At 40.1% G+C, this 16,174-nt stretch overlaps 1 protein-coding gene across 1 annotated transcript in view; it reads right to left on the bottom strand.

The window, feature by feature from the left end:
- LOC122814253 overlaps positions 1-12,672 on the bottom strand; it is a 149,513-nt gene extending 136,841 nt beyond the window's left edge. Inside the window, exon 1 of the mRNA XM_044086850.1 lies at positions 12,600-12,672. Within this exon, the coding sequence (XP_043942785.1) occupies positions 12,600-12,668 (69 nt within the window). The 5' untranslated portion in view covers positions 12,669-12,672. The remainder of the gene's footprint in view (positions 1-12,599) is intronic.
- Between the last annotated feature and the right edge of the window lie 3,502 nt (positions 12,673-16,174).

Raw genomic sequence — 16,174 nt, 5'->3', positions numbered from 1 at the left:
CCATGGCCTTAAGTTTAATGCCAAAAAATGCGTCATCATCCCCCTTTGGTAAAAACTCAGTTCCCACTAATTACTACATTCATGGGAGCCCACAGAACACTGAAGGCATTATAAGAAATCTGGGGATGCAGGTTGACAGCAACCTCTCTTTCGACCACCACATTGCCACTGTGGTCAGAAAGTCCTTCTATGTGGCACATCTCATTACCAAGGGTTTTGCATTCAGGAAGAAAGAGGTCATCGTCTCTCTCTCTCTCTCTCTCTCCACTCTTCCCTCATTAGACCAATCATTGAGTATAATGCCCCATTTGGCATGTATCTCACTAGACACCTGCAACAGCTGGAGAGGCCACAGAAGTAACTCATGAAGAAGATCTTAAGCATTAAACACATGTCCTATACAGACAGACTCAAACGACTCCAGCTATTTTCTTTCTCATATCGCTTACTTAGAGGCAATCTCTCTCCTTGACTTACAAAGCCATGTCTGACCCAGCTCTGTTAGAAATGCTACAGCTAAAGAAATCCCAGTCCCTCCACACCACACATTCCAGAGACCTCAACCTCATTACTACAATCAACAGAACATGCTGGAGGGACAGGTTCCTCATCCAGAGACTGCCCATGCTCTGGAATAGACTTCCCATACTTGTCAAGCAGAGCACCTTGCTGACCCTCTTCAAAAGAAATCTTGATGAGTGGATGGGAAATATAAAGTTCATCCTGGGGATCACTCCAGTGGCCCTACTTGATAGAGGCACTGGGAAATAACATTGGGCAGCAGAGTGCCAGAGCACGTCTATGGGCTAGGCTTGTAAAGGCTCCAGGGCCATTAACCTAGTACACACCTATTTGCCTGTGTGACTCTGAGTAAGTCATTTAACCTGACAGTGTTCCCAGGTTGTTCTGAAAATAGACAATTCTGTCCAGTGGTTTTGTCTGGTCAAGAGAGAGGTAAAATAAAAATAAAACACTTTTCCTACAATACTGTATAATGTTAACTTTGAATACTTCTAGCTGTGAATACTAGAATAGATGATTTTCCTGCATGTTACTGTACATTTCTGTTTAGCAGAACAATTAGCATTACTCACTTTGCTATTAATAGTTTCCCATTTGAACTACAGCAAGACCGTAACTGCTCTAAGCAGGCAGGGGGATATTAATAGATGTAACACAAGTAAGTGCATATCCTTAAGGACATGAAGTTATTTTTTTATGACAGGAAGCTATGATAGTACAATGCAAGAGGACTTTGTACCATAAAAATGTTAGTACAAATTTTACCCCTTCTGAGTGTATCTAAAAACAGGTAAAAAATGAAAATCCTACAAATACTGTACTCTAAATGAACATATTTGTAAAACTATCATACCTCTGCCCAAGAAGAGGGGTTAATTCCAAATTCCTGTTCTTCAGAATGACAATATTATAAAGCAGACAGGGTATATGTACAAATAATTTGTTGACCACTTATATGTGATATAATTGGTCCACTATCTCTACTCATTTCTCATTGTCTGCAGGACATCAACAAGAAAAGTTACTCTCCCTTCTCCTTAATTAAAAAGAAATATTATAGAATGATAAATTAAAGGATGTATAAGTCAGTGAAGATGCTATTTTAATAGTTTATCACAAAATAAAAAAGAAAACTTAAAAAAGAGTAAATAAATGTCATACAGGTTTCTTTTATTTTATTTATTGTTATTTATTCATTTATTTATTCATTGACATTTGTTGACCGGGAAAGTCTACTGGTCAGAAACCCATTTTCAGTGGAGGCCCAGGGAGAAAAGCTCCACAGGTAATCAAATATTGTACAGAGCAAATAAAAAGTGAAAGAGATATACATACATTAGCATGGGGTGGGGAGTAATGGTATAGAGTTAATACATAATTATCAGACTGTATGGATACATAATAACATACTTTCAATCACAATAAAGTAATCATAATCATTAATAAATTGCACATATTGTAGGTAGGAGAAACAGTCATATACAGGAGGAAAAAATAATATAACAGAGGGTTAAATAGTAGGATCTGAGTAGTTAAGTGGCTTACACTGTATTTCACAGGTACAGCTGGGATTATTTAAATAGTGGGATTTTAGTGCAGCTTTAAAGGCTATTAGAGAGTCAAGCTGAGTAATGTATGAGGGGAGGCTATTCCATAGTTTGGCAATGTTGTAGGAAAATAGACACTGTCCTGCTCTTTTGTTGGGTTTAGCTACATTTAAAAGTTGCCTTTCTGAAGACCAGAGGGTTCTAGTTGGGGTGCATGTGTGTAAGAAAGACTGGAGAGCAGGACAGCTATCAGGTTTGGAAATTAGCTTATGAGCAAGTGTTAACTGAATATAATAGAGATAGTGGTGAAATTCAAGCCAGGACAGGTTTGAAATAGCTTTGCTGTGGTGTGAGCGGTTGAGCGTGTTAGAGACAAATTTTGCTATCTTGTAGCAGCAAGATTGCAGCTTTTTACTGAGGGATGTATGGAGGTTGGTGAAAATCGGGCTTCCATACAAGAGGGATGAGATAAGCAAAGTGTTTGCTAGTTTTATCTTAGTTTGTTTATCTAGGTAGAGTTTATGTTGGTATAGTTTGCCAAGTCTGAAATGTGTTTTCTTTACTGTAATGAGAATGTGTTGTTCAAAAGAGAGTTTGTTATCAATAGTGATTCCTAAACATTTTGCAGATAGCACCTGTTCTACTTCTGTATTTTTATGTGAAAAAATCTTGAATTCTGCAGCTGGATGTTTTGATGAAAATAGTAACAATGTAGTTTTTTGAGGGTTCAGCATTAATTGAGTGTCTTTTATCCAGGTTTCTATGGACGTGAATGCATCTTGGAATCTTCTGGAAGTTAGTGAAATTGTTGGAGGACGAGATGATAGCTGAATCATCCACATATTGAATTAATATGTTTTGTTGGGAGGCTTTATTAAGATCATTAATGAATATATTAAAGTGGACCCTTGTGGGACTCCTGTGTTATTTGCCAGATACTCTGTTGGTTTTGCCATCTAACCAATTGCTGTCTATCATTTAGGTTGGAGGAAAACCAGGTTAATATGCTTAGAGAGCATCCAAGTTTTTCTAAATATTGTAATAACTTAGGGTGTGATACTGTGTCGAAAGCCTTTGATAAGTCTAACAGGAGTACTGTAGTTGATAGGCTTTATTTACAGTATCAGTGAAGGAGAGTAAAGCTGTGGTTGTGCTATGTCCAGGGTGGAATCCATGTTGAGTGGGAGCTAGGAGGTTGCTGTCAATGAGGTGATTTATTAGTTGAGATTATGCATTTTTCTAGGATTTTTGATAGCGGGGAGGGAATGGAGATTGGCCGGTAATTTGAGAGATTGTGTACATTACTACCTCAGTGTGGTGGAGTTACAATAGACTTTCTCCACAGTTAGGGGACATAAGATTCAGAGATTGAATGATTAATAAGAATACTTATAGGGTAAGCTATAGCTTTGGCAGCAAGTTGTAACTATTCAGGTGGTAAGTTATCAGTGAAGAGTGAGCAGGACTTTAGTTTGGTTAGCAATTTTAGAATTAGGGATGTAGGTACTGGTTGTAGTGAGAAAGGAGGATTGGGCGGGTTATTGTTAGAGGTAGATATGGAGTCTATTTGTGTGGTATTTGGGAGTTAGGGTTGCTCTTTGTAGATGAATCCTTGACTAGTTTTTGCATGGTGTCAGTGAAATGAGTGTTAAATATTTGTGCTATCTGGTGAGTGCCTTTGTTAGGAGAGGGTGATGGCTTTTGAATGTTACCAGGATTAAGTAGAGGATACAGATTTCCAGAATTTTTTTGGATTATTACTTTGGGAGGATAGTTGTGAGGAGAAATAGGTTTTCTTATCAGTTATGATACGTTTTTTTTTCAGTATTTCGAAGTTGTTTATAATTTTTTTCATTTGCTTGAGTTCTACTTTTTTTTCCATATTTTCTAGGCTTTGTCTCTAGACAGGAGGGTTTGTTTAGGTTGTTTTCTTAGCCAGGGGGCAAGGTTAGGTTTTGTTTGTTTTGTATGAAGAGGTTCTAAGCTATTTAATGTGCTAAGAAATACATTATTGAAATAATCTACAACATCATCCAGAGACAGTATTTTTATTGGGATCCAGTTTTGAGCTTGTAGGGTATTGATAAGTATGTTTTGATCAAACTGGGCAAGGTTCCTGGTAGATTTGTATGTGTGAGGTTTGGGGATTTGTATTTGGTTTCTATGGGTGTAAGCAGGTAGGTGGTTACTTAAAGTGTTTGGGGGGTGCCGGTACTGGAGTAGAAGTGGGGGTGAGATACTAGAATCCAATCTAATGTAGATTCTGCTTGGGTATTTAAAGCACATGTAGGCTCTGTGATAAGTTGTGTGAAATTATGGAGGTTAATGCTGGTAGCAGGAGCTTTGGAGGTTAGGTTTTGCCAATTAATGTTAGTGTCTCCTAGAATAATAGTTTCTTGGGAGATATTTTGGTTAATCCAGCATAGGAAGTCTTCCAAATGGGGGATGTTTTGACAAGGGGAATGTAGATAGCAGCAATACAGAGTTGTTTATTAGGGTTTATATGAAGGGATGTTATTAGGATTTCCATACTATTGAAAGTGGGGACAGGTTTCGGAAGAATATTTATTGTTAAGGGGTCTCAATAAATTAAGGATACACCTCCACCTTTTTATAGGATCTGTCATTATGAAAAATGTTGTGACCTGGTGGAAAGATTTCAGTGTCAGATATATGTGTTTTAAGCCAGGTTTCAGTTATTGCTACTATGTCTGGTGAATGGTAGGAATTCAGTAATTTTGTTGCAGAGACTTCGTGCATTAATTGTTACAAAATATAAATCATGGGTTTTAGAGGAATGAGTGTTTTTGGAAAGTTATTTGAACCAGGATTGGGATAGACATCTCCACACTTAGTTAATGCTAGGAGAGGATGCATTTATTTTATTTATTTATTTTATTTTACATTTGCTGACCGGGATAGTCCAAATGGATACATATCCATTTTCAGCGAAGGCCCGGGGAGAAAAGCTCCAAGATAATAACTCACATTGAACATTTAGTAAATGCTAGTTTCAAGCAGATTACAGTCATAAGCAATACCAACATTTAGCACATATGGTACTAACTTATTATAAAACACTTTACAAAACATAACATTATTTTCAAAGTTAAACATACATCACATTACATTCAGGTTTAAGACACACTAAGCAGCAGTTATTCAATTGACCCTTCCTGAAATGGAGTGGTAGAAAAAAGTTAGAAGTAGTTGAAGGTATGGCACCTAAGAAATAGAGAGGTCACTAGCAGGGGTTAGTGCAAGGACATAACCAATGAGTTTTGAAGTATTTCTTGAGTTTGTTTTTGAATTGAGTTAGTGACGGTTCTAGGGTCAAGTCAGCTGGGAGTCTGTTCCATATTTTTCCAACAGAGTTGGCAAACAGAGAGTCCCCAGCTGAGTAGTTTGATTTGTATGTTTGAACTAGGAGTCTAGTGGATGATTGCAGTGGCGGCGTGCTGGTCTAGGGGCTGATAATATTTTTTAGTGGAGGTGTATTTTCTGGTTGGTAAAGGACTTTATGTGCCACTATTAGCTGGTTGAACTGCAGTAAGCCATTAAAGGAGATTTAGGTTGTGACAGTGGTGTGCTTGGTAGGCTGTGCCAGTAGCAAATCTGGCAATGTGGTTATAGCAGGATGATAGTTTATTAAGATCTGTTTTGTTTAAGTTGGAGAATAGAGGTGAGGCGTAGAGAAGAGTTAATAGCAGTTGGGAACAGACAATTGCAGTTCTAGCAAGTGGGGTAAGGAAAGGTTTGATTCTGTAAAGAGAGACAAGTTTTTTATTAATGGTTTTGATAGTTTGATTGATATGCACATCAAACTTCAGGTTGTTATCAACTATGACACCCAGTAGTTTAGTTTGGACTTCTGGGGAGATGATACTGTCATTGTTAGCGGTTATGTTGAAGGATGGCAGGGGGTCCTGCATGTGGGGGAGAAGAGGAGCAGCTTAGTTTTGTTGGGGTTTAGGATTAGATGTTGATTGGAGAGCCATTTTTCCACTGTATTGAAAGTATTTTGGGTTAATGTGAATAAAGTAGCTGGTGAGGTGCCAGAACAAATCAAGGTGGAGTCATCTGCATACTGAATGCAGGTAGCATCTGGGATGACTGAATGAAGGTTGTTGATAAAGATGGAGAAAAGAAGGGGTCCTAGTATTGAGCCCTGGGGGACTCCTAATGTGATGGGTAGGCTAGATGATAGCTTGTCCTGCCATAGGACTATCTATTGCCTGCCTTGCAGGTAGGATTGAAACCACTGGAGTGCATGGTTGTTTAAGGAGAAGGCCTTCAAGGTATTTATAAGCTTTTTGTGGTCAACCATGTCAAAAGCCTTGGATAGATCTAGAAAGAGTGCTGAGGATAGTTTATTATTATTGTGGTTGTGATTAATGACGTTAGAGAAAGAGAGGAGGGCAGATGTAGTGCTGTGGTGTGGCTTAAAGCCATGCTGAAAGTTGGACAATAGCTTCTTCTGTGTGAGGTAGTGCATGAGCTGTATGTGTACACACTTCTCCATAATTTTAGCTAGAGGTGACAGAACAGCTATGGGTCTAAAGTTTGACAGTTCAGTGGAACTGCCTCGTTTATGGAGAGGTATGACATGGGAGATTTTCCATATAGTGGGTACAGTAGCTTCAGATATAGCTCTGTTGATCAAGATTGAGATGGGGTATGCTATGGTGTCAGCAGCCTTTTGCAGATAGTCGGCAGCCAGGGTGGTGGGTCTTAGTTTCTTAAGTAGGGCATGAATAAGTTGAGTAGGAACAGGTTGGAAGGTAAAGTGTGTTTGGGTACTGGGTGTGGCTACATTAGAATTAGAGCCATTGGGAGAGAGTTGGCTGGCTAGAGACTGGATAGTCTCTGTGAAGAAGCTGTTGAAGTAATCAGCAATGTCTACTGGGGATTTTTGTTGGGAAGCTGAGGGGGTGGAGTGGCGGTTTGGCCTGGGTGGAGTAGTTTGTTTATTCCTGCCCAGAACTTTTGAGGTTTGTTTTTGGTGTTTTTCCAGTAGAGGGTAGTAGTGGTTCTTTTTGTCCAAGGTTATGGATTCCTTCGCTGTCTGAATCTTAGTTGATCAAGTGGGACTTTTGTTTTTTAGTATGTGGCCTATGCTTTGTTTCTGAGTGAAACTTTGGTTTTGGTATCTTTAGAAAGCCATGGTGCAATATTAACTTTGGTTCTAATAGAGCAGCTGGGAGAATGGGAGTAAAGAATAGCAAGGAATTTGGTGTTAAAGTATGCTACTGCCTCGTCTAGGGAGAGAAATTTTAGTACTAACCAGTTGCATGCCTTAAGTTCATTTTGAAACTTGGTGAGAATAAAATTCTTGTTATTTCTTAATGTTCTATAGGTGGGTTGGTAGGAGCAGTCTACAATGAGCTTGATTACATAGGTGAGACAGTGGTCACTTAGGTCATCAGGCAAATTGCCTGATTTATAAGACTGAAGATGGGTATTGACGAGTAACCAGTCTAGTGTACTTTCCTTGTTATTGGGTTTTCCTGTCCTGGTGGGGGAGGTATTGATTTGCGTAAATCCATAGAGTTTTATGTGGGTTGTGGGGGTTTCACAAGAGCAAGTGTTCCAGAGAATGTTGAAATCCCAAAGAACAATTGTTTCTTGGGGGTTGTTATTGGATAATCAATATAAGAAGTCTTCTAAGGTTTCTGTGTTCCTCTCTGGGGGAATGTAGACACAGACAATGTTTACATTTTTGTTTTTGTTAATTTGTAGTTTTGAGATAAAAATTTCAGCATTATTGAACTGCGGTGGTTGTTGGGTGTCTATGCTGACAGATAGGGTAGACTTGTAAAGTATGGCTACCCCACCACCCTTTCTGGTGGTACGGTCTAGTCGAAACATACTATACCCTGGTGGCAGAATCTCATGGTCCTTGGTGGCAGGCTTTAGCCATGTTTCTGTTAGGCATAATATATCTGGAGAATGGACAGCTAAGAGGGCATGCAGGTGCTGAGTTTTGTTATTTATGCTCCTAATGTTTAGATGGCAAGCCAGCAGTGAGCTAGGAGGTCTATTTGTTGGAGCTATGATGGTAGGGGAAATAGAAGGGGGATTAAGGCCAACAGGTGGGGATGGACCAGGGTTTGGTTGGATGTCGCCATCCTTTGTGAGATTGTAGTATATCCTGAGTATGAGTAGTATCTGCAGTTGGAGTGATTTTTGTAAAGGTATATGTGGATAGTGTTGTGTTAATTTCAGTTTTGTATTTGTGGGGGAAAGTTGTGGTTTGGCTAGATATAGGGTATTGCTTACTAGTAGGGATCGTGAGATGTTGGAGTAAATATTTAAATGATGTTGTAAATGTGTAGCTAGTGCTGTGGATGTTGGAGGGGATGCATTTAATCTAGAGTGTATGGTGGTGGAGAAGGATAATAAGATTAGTAAAGTAGTAAGGACAAGTGAGATAAATAAGTGTCTTAGTAAGACTCATATTGGATTTTAGGGATTGGAGTTGGTTGTATATGCTAAAAGAGGGGGTGGAAAGTGTTGTGTTGGGATATGGCATTATATCAGTTTGAACATTCTAGCGATAAAATGAGAAAGCACCAAACTATAAATATGCACAGAAAACAGAAGAAAGATTGTGCTTGTTTTGTTTAAGCTTTCTTCTCTATTTTATTTTATTTTTACTTTATTTATTTAATTATTTTTGGAGAAACATGTTTATTTCTGTCCCTCATCATCATCATCTTCTTTCGGCTGTTCCCGTTAGGGGTCACCACAGTGGATCATCTGTTTCCATTTTTTCCTGTCCTCTGCATCATGCTCTGTCACACCAAAAACCTGCATGTCCTCTCTCACCACATCCATAAACCTTATCTTAGGCCTCCCTCTTTTCCTGTTACCTGGTAGCTTCATCCTTAGCATCTTTTTCCCAATATACTCAGCATCCCTAATACATTTTATAATTAGTGCAATCCACATGCATGACATACTTTCAGTTTATGTTAACAGATGCTTTTAGTCAGAGCTGATTTAGTATTAGGCAACCTAGGCAGTTGCCTAGGGTCCAGTGGCTGGGGGGGGGGTGCTGGCCAGGAGGCTGCCATGACATTTAAATTTTAATTAAAAAAATTACAATTACGTCTGCTTTTTTAACATCATTCATCTTTAAGAATGTACTCTGTATCTCTGTGTGCATCAACACATTCACCTCTACATTCCTGCTTCTTCTTTGCATCTGCATGTGCCAATAAACACATATTTTAAATCGTGTTGCTGTTTCTTCTTTCTATATGCAGAAAAGTAGGTGTGCATGCATATGTGTGTGTGTGTGTGTGTGTGTGTGTGTGTGTGTGTGTGTGTGTGTGTGTGTGTGTGTGTGTGTGAAATCCCCTAGTTAGGGATGACAGGCTAGTTAATTAACTTTTTCTCTGGCTCAAAACCTGTACCTTGGTTACAAGAGACAAGAGTCTAAATCCTCTACAATAACTACCAGACTACATAAGCATTTCAGTGCATTTTTCAAGGAATTGTGAGTTTCTGTGCATTTTCAAGGAATTGTGAGTTTCAGTGCATTTTCAAGGAATTGTGTTATTCAATGCATTTTAAAGGAATTACGGGTTCTTATTAGTAAGTGAAGGCAAATGTGATCTGAGAATTGGCCAGTGACTAGGTGCAGCAGTAATGGCTATATCCCAGGCATTGTATCTGTCTGTGATGGTGGCCATTCTCTATTTAAATGCCAGTCTGTGTTTCCATCCTTATCTCTGGTCTAATGATTTGGGTAGTAACCACAAGGATGAGATCATGAATGCAAACATAGAACTGAGATTCTTTCACAGATGGATGACCTTGGAAGGCTAAGATAACTCTACTGCTCCTCTGAGTTCAGATGATCAATTAAGATAGTTTGGGTACCTTGGGAAGATGTTTCCTGGATACCTCCCACTGTAGGTATGCCAGATATGGCCAATTAGAAGGAGGCCCTGGGGAAAATCCAAGATATTTTTGAAAAGATTTTTTTGTGGATTTTTTTGGAAAGGTCACCAAAGCAATGGATGAAGGCAAATGGTGCACACTACATACCTCAACCTGGCCAAAGCTTTTGACACAGTTTCAGGCATAGTAGAAGAGCTAAATAAACTAGGAAAAAAACAATGTCACCCCCTGGATCATCAACTGGCTAACAAATAGGATGCAGATAATCAAAATAGGGGAAGTTACTTTCACAAAGAGACCAGTCACCAGTGGGGTCCCCCAGTGTTCTTTGCTGGGACTTCTCCTGTTTGGCATCTACTTTTCTGAAGTAAAATTCAATACCAAAGGGCTCTGGCTGACTAAGATTGCAGATGACTGCAAACTTGGAGCAGGCATTGAATCCCCAAATGACTACAGAAAGATTTGTCAAAATAAATAACTGGTGTCAAAATCATGGTCTGAAACTAAATGCCAAAAAAATCCATTATTGTATCCTTTGGGATGCCATCTACCCCAAGGAGCTACCACATTGATAATAGACCCCTAAGAGTTGATCCAGTTGTTTAGGATTTGGGAACTTATGTGGACAATGACCTAACTTTTGACCAATTCATGTCTATTGTTGTAAGAAAATCTTTCTACATTGCAGAGCTTATAAATAATGAGAATGTGTGTAGATGTAGGGATGTCATTGTTCCCTTTTACTCAGCCATCATTAGGCCATTCATTGAATAAAATGCCCCCTTTGCCATGTATCTGTTCAGACATATGCAGCAAGTGGAATGCCCACAGAGATACCTTACTGCAGAGATACAATACCTAAACAACATGTCTTACATGGACCAACTCAAAGCCCTGTCACTACAGTCAGTATCATGCAGACTGCTAAGAGATAACTTGTATCTGGCATACAAGGCATCCTCCAACCCATTAATGATGGATTTACTGCACATTAACAAGTCAAATGCCATCAGGAATGATCAGTCTAGGGATCTAAACAAGTTGCCAGGACATGTATATGTCACAAAGGATACCACTGCTATGGAACAGACTCCCCATGCACATAAAAAAAGTTCATCCTTATCCATGTTCAAGCACAACTTAGATCTATAGATGGGAAACAGAAAATTTACCCCAGGACTGCCCCCTGTATTACTGATGGATAGCTGTAGCTCCTACATTGTTTGCCCCATGCATGGGTCCCCTCAAATTATCTATGTTATGATCCCAGTTATTCTCATTAGAAGCTAACATATAATAATTGACTATGGGATGGGTGAGGCCAATCTATAACTCAATGGGATAGGTTATTTTGAGCAACAAAAAAAGGGGAAATTCGCTAGGCTTAAAATGGCCTGCAAGGCCAACTAGCCTAGTAGTTACCTATGATCCTATGAACCTTTATATTGAAGGGATTGTATCCTGCCTGGAGATCTCAAAGAACATTCAGCAGACTGTTGTAGGAGATACCATCCTCAGCTTACCACCACAATAACACATTCACCAACATAATGGTTTAGAAAATGGATGGACGATATAAAAGAATTGTGAATACTGCAATTAATATGCGTATGCCATTTTTCTTAAGTGCCATATTATTTTGTTTCATTACAGAAGAATTATACATCTCACTGGAAGTTCATTAGTGCAACTTCCTCAAATAAGCCTGTTTGAATTGTCATCTACCCACATGAACAAATAGCCATATTAAAGCTACCAGCTGGTGAATGACAACAATAATTTAGTTGTACTACTGCAGCTGTTTACTTCAAGCAGTTGTAAAGAAAGCTCTCCAAGTCTGAACAAGTAGCTTATTACATGTATTCTTGTGAGCATTCTAGTTCCGGAATAGAATTAACGTTAAGGGTGCTGGGATACAGACTCCCCCTTTGAGGGGTGCAGGAGGTCTTTTCCTTTCCATTGTATTAACATGAGCGTTTTATTTGCAAATGTTGTGCTTTGTGATGTTTTGCTGGAGCAGTAAGTTCCCTGCTCTGTTAACTTACCCATTAATACACCTCAGTCACTGTGTGATGTCTTTGGGCATTGACATATCACCTGCTCCGTGTCTTGTTGTATTGTACTACAATGTGCGACAGTATGCCATGCTAAAACAGTACACATCATGCTCTCGCACAGAGCAAACCATTCTATTCTGCACATAGCACATCAGATCACATGATATCACAGAATAATGCATTTAAATGACACATTCTGTACAGGGGCCTTGAAGGTTTCAACACTGTTTGCCAGACAATAAGTGAAGGTTAGGCATGTTAGCAGTGACTGAAGCACAGACTCAACAAGAACAAAGTGAAGCAGCTTTCCTGAGCCATGGTCATCATAAGACATATTTTTGAAAACGGGTTTAAGTGCTGATGGGAAAAAATACAAGTGAAAAGTGGTCATATTATGGACTTCCATTTTTCTTTTCTTTGGTGTTTTGTGACATCCTTTGTCCCTTAAGAACAGATAAAAAATACAACAGGCCATCAGACCTTCAGTTCAACATGTTATCCAAAGGCTAAGTAAAATAACAAAATGCCATGCATAAATAAGATTACACAGACAAATTGCCTTTACCTCTTGTTCTCCAAAAATGAAGTAACCTTGTTTGATATTAGATTTCACAGGTGTAGTCGAGCAGACCATCCCAGAATCCCTTGTGTTGATGACCTTTGAAGAAAAGTAGTCATATCAGTTTGCATCTTGACCAGTCATTCTGCTCAATCAAGTCTTAAAGATCTCAAGTTTTTGCCCATTTACCTCAGTACTATATAATTAAAAGACGGGACCACAAGATATGTTTAATGGTCTGTATGTAGTATTATGTCATACTTTCATGTTATTTGGTATCTCAGCAATCTAAAAATGGATACAATCACAGAATTGCCTCACATATACTATAACACAGCATATTGGTGTTCTGAGATGCTTGAAAACAACTGCATTTTTTTGTGAGAAACAGTGAAATAAAAGGTCAGCTGCTGTGGTTTAGTGGAATTGCAGTCCACAAGTCAAGCCTTTACAGATACATTCCCACAACACTCAGAGGTAGACAAATACACAGATAGACAGACAGGCAGGTATATACAAAATGTGCACACACGCGAGCGCGTGCACACACACACACACACACACACACACACACACACACACACACACACACACACACACACACACACACACACACACACACAAACATGCACACCATGAATAACATAAAAGTCTTCAGTATTCAAAGTTGACTAGTTTGTCACAAGATATAACTTCAATAAATCTATACTGTTTTATAGCATGCATTATCATTCAGTAGGTTTTGATCCTTCTGGACCTCTGAAATAAAATGATAATATCATCATAAAGCCATCCCAATAATATGAAGGCAGGGTATCCAGCCACACTGCCAGCAGCCACCCAGCCTCAACAACAAGAAGTTACTGGTCCTAGACAACTGGCCAAAAAAGTCATGCCTCTCAATTTTCTGCAGCAAAGTATGTGACACTCACCAGACTAAACAAGGAGAAGGTTACTGTCAGCTGCCTGTCAGGTGCCAGGATCCACCACATAACCCACACCCTCAGGTCACTCCACAACAAGTACAAATATGACTCTGTCATTGTCCATATTGGTGTGAATGACCTGAGATGTACCTCCTTGGACTTTATGAAAAGAGACATGGAAGAGCTCTCTGATCTTGTGGCCCAGGCAGGTATGACCCTAACCCTCAGTAGAATTTTGCCATTGCCCAGAATGATATCACAGTACAAGCAAAATGATTGACTTCAACAATTGGCTAAGCTTCTGGTGTCATTCTAAGGGGATCCAGTATCTGTCTGCCTGGGATGACATGGTCGACAGACCACTATGCTTTGCCAGAGGTGGCCTGCACATGTCACCTCTGGGATTCCGGATACTGGTAAGGCTCTTGTCACCCCTATAGTGCCTTTTTTAGGCAAGGTTCAAATGACAAATTCACCACCATAACAGGAACAGACAAGCAAAACCTGAGGGTAGTGCTACTCAATGCTAGAAGTCTAAATCTCAAAATGCACTCACTCGAGGCACTCCTTAAAATGGAGAACATTGATATCTGTGCAGTGACTGAAATCTGATTCAAGGCTCCAGAAATTACCCCTGCACTACCAGGCTATAACTCATACCACACTTTTCGGCCATGTAACCTGGACCGGAACACCAAAGGCGGAGGTTTGTCCATATTCATTAAGGATATCCACACCTCCAGGCTATTTGCTCAGCATAATGCATCCAAGGTTATCCAAGTGCAACTAATTCTGGGCAAAACTGCAATCCAAATTGTAGCTTGCTACAGATCCCCACACCATGCCCTAGGATTCCCTCTTCTCTTTTCTTGATATACTGAAAAATATTAGGGTTCAACGAAACACCCTAATAATGGGCGATTTCAACTACCCCACCATTAACTGGGAAAACAACTCATTTACCACCTCCTTCACTCAGCGCTTTCTGGAATTCATAAATTCCAGTGCCCTGGATCAACTTATCCATACCTCCACCAGGGGCAACAATATCCTAGACCTAGTCATTACCAACATGAGTGACCGGTGTTCCACACCTGAAGTCAACTCCTCGTTGGTCCGATCCAACCATAGGCTAATCACTCTAGATATCCACATCCCACCCCCACCCCCCATTAAGGAAACCATGGTAAAAAATTTCTCCAAAGCCAACTTCATTCTTCTTAAGATAAAAGTGGTGAACTTCATGACACCCATGCAGATGGACAATATAGTTAACAACTGCTGAATCCTACACAAATGCGCTCTATAAGCACTTACATGAGTGCATGGATTGTGTTAACCCAAACAGAGCCAAGACACTATCTTCCAAAAAAAGCAAGCCAATCTGGAGGTCCCCTGCCATAAACAAACTGTTCAACAGAAGGAAGAAACTGTTACAAAAGAGAGTAAAATCCTATGAGTGGAGGAACTCCCTGGTCAGCCTCAGTAAGAAGCTGAGATCTTATAAGATCCTCCAAAGCTAGCTACAAAAACAAAATCATCACTGATTCTAAGGCGACCACAAAGCATTCTATAGCTATGTCAAGAATCTAAATGGCAACACCCTGATCTGCTCTGAGTTACAGCACAACAGAATGAAAATTACAGAACCAACTGATATTACCAACATCCTGGCAGATAGGTTCAGTGCTAACTTTACCCCCCTCTCACCCCCTAAAGGGCCCATATCTATACAGGAAGAATGCAGAGTCCCTGTAATCACAACTATGCAGGTAAAAGCTGCAATCTCTAAAGCCAAACACACAGCATCCATGGGACTGGGCAACATCCCAGGCTGCGTTTTACATGAACTTCAGAACGAACTGGCTCCCCACCTAAGCACCATGGTCAATCATAGCCTCACATCAGGCTTTGTGCCCACTAAATGGTGCACAGCAACAGTTATCCCACTCCACAAAGGGGGAAAAACCACTGATCCCGGGAACTATCGCCCTATTAGCCTGACGAGCCTGGTCTGCAAGGCCATGGAACATATCATAGTGGAACTCATAAATAAAGACATTGGTAACCTCCAAACTTTAGACCCCACCCAGTTCAGGTTTGTGAAAGGCATATCATGCCTCCTGAACCTGATCAACTTCATTGAGGTAGTCACCAAAGCCGTAGACAAGGGTAAGGTGGTTCACACAGCCTATTTTGACCTCGCCAAGGCTTTCAGCACCATCCCCCATTCCGGGATTATAGCTAAACTCACTAAACTAGGCATAAATCCCTACGTCACAAGATGGGTTGCCAACTGGCTCACTGACAGAACCCACACTGTAAAAGTTGCAGACTCCAAATCTGACTTCAAACCAGTGACAAGTGGAGTACCACAGGGTTCAGTCCTGGGACCTCTCCTGTTTGGTATCTACTTCTTTGAAGTACAGGCTAACACAGAAGACCTCTGGCTAATGAAGTTCACAGATGACTGCAAACTAGGAGCCATAGTCGAGTCCTCAAATGATGTGGACATCCTACAGAAGGGCCTCACTGAGATGGATGCTTGCTGTCAGAACCATGGCCTCAAGCTCACTGCCAAAAAGTGCATTGTCATCCCCTTTGGTAAAAACTCTGTACCCATGAACTACCACATAGACAGCAGTCCACTTAGCA

This window comes from Protopterus annectens, chromosome 10.part0, assembly GCF_019279795.1.
Source record: "Protopterus annectens isolate FY-2018-M chromosome 10.part0, PAN1.0, whole genome shotgun sequence".
Classification (NCBI taxonomy): Eukaryota; Metazoa; Chordata; order Ceratodontiformes; family Protopteridae; genus Protopterus; species Protopterus annectens.
The sequence above is the reverse complement of the archived record's forward strand: the minus strand, read 5'-3'. Positions and strand labels throughout refer to the sequence as shown.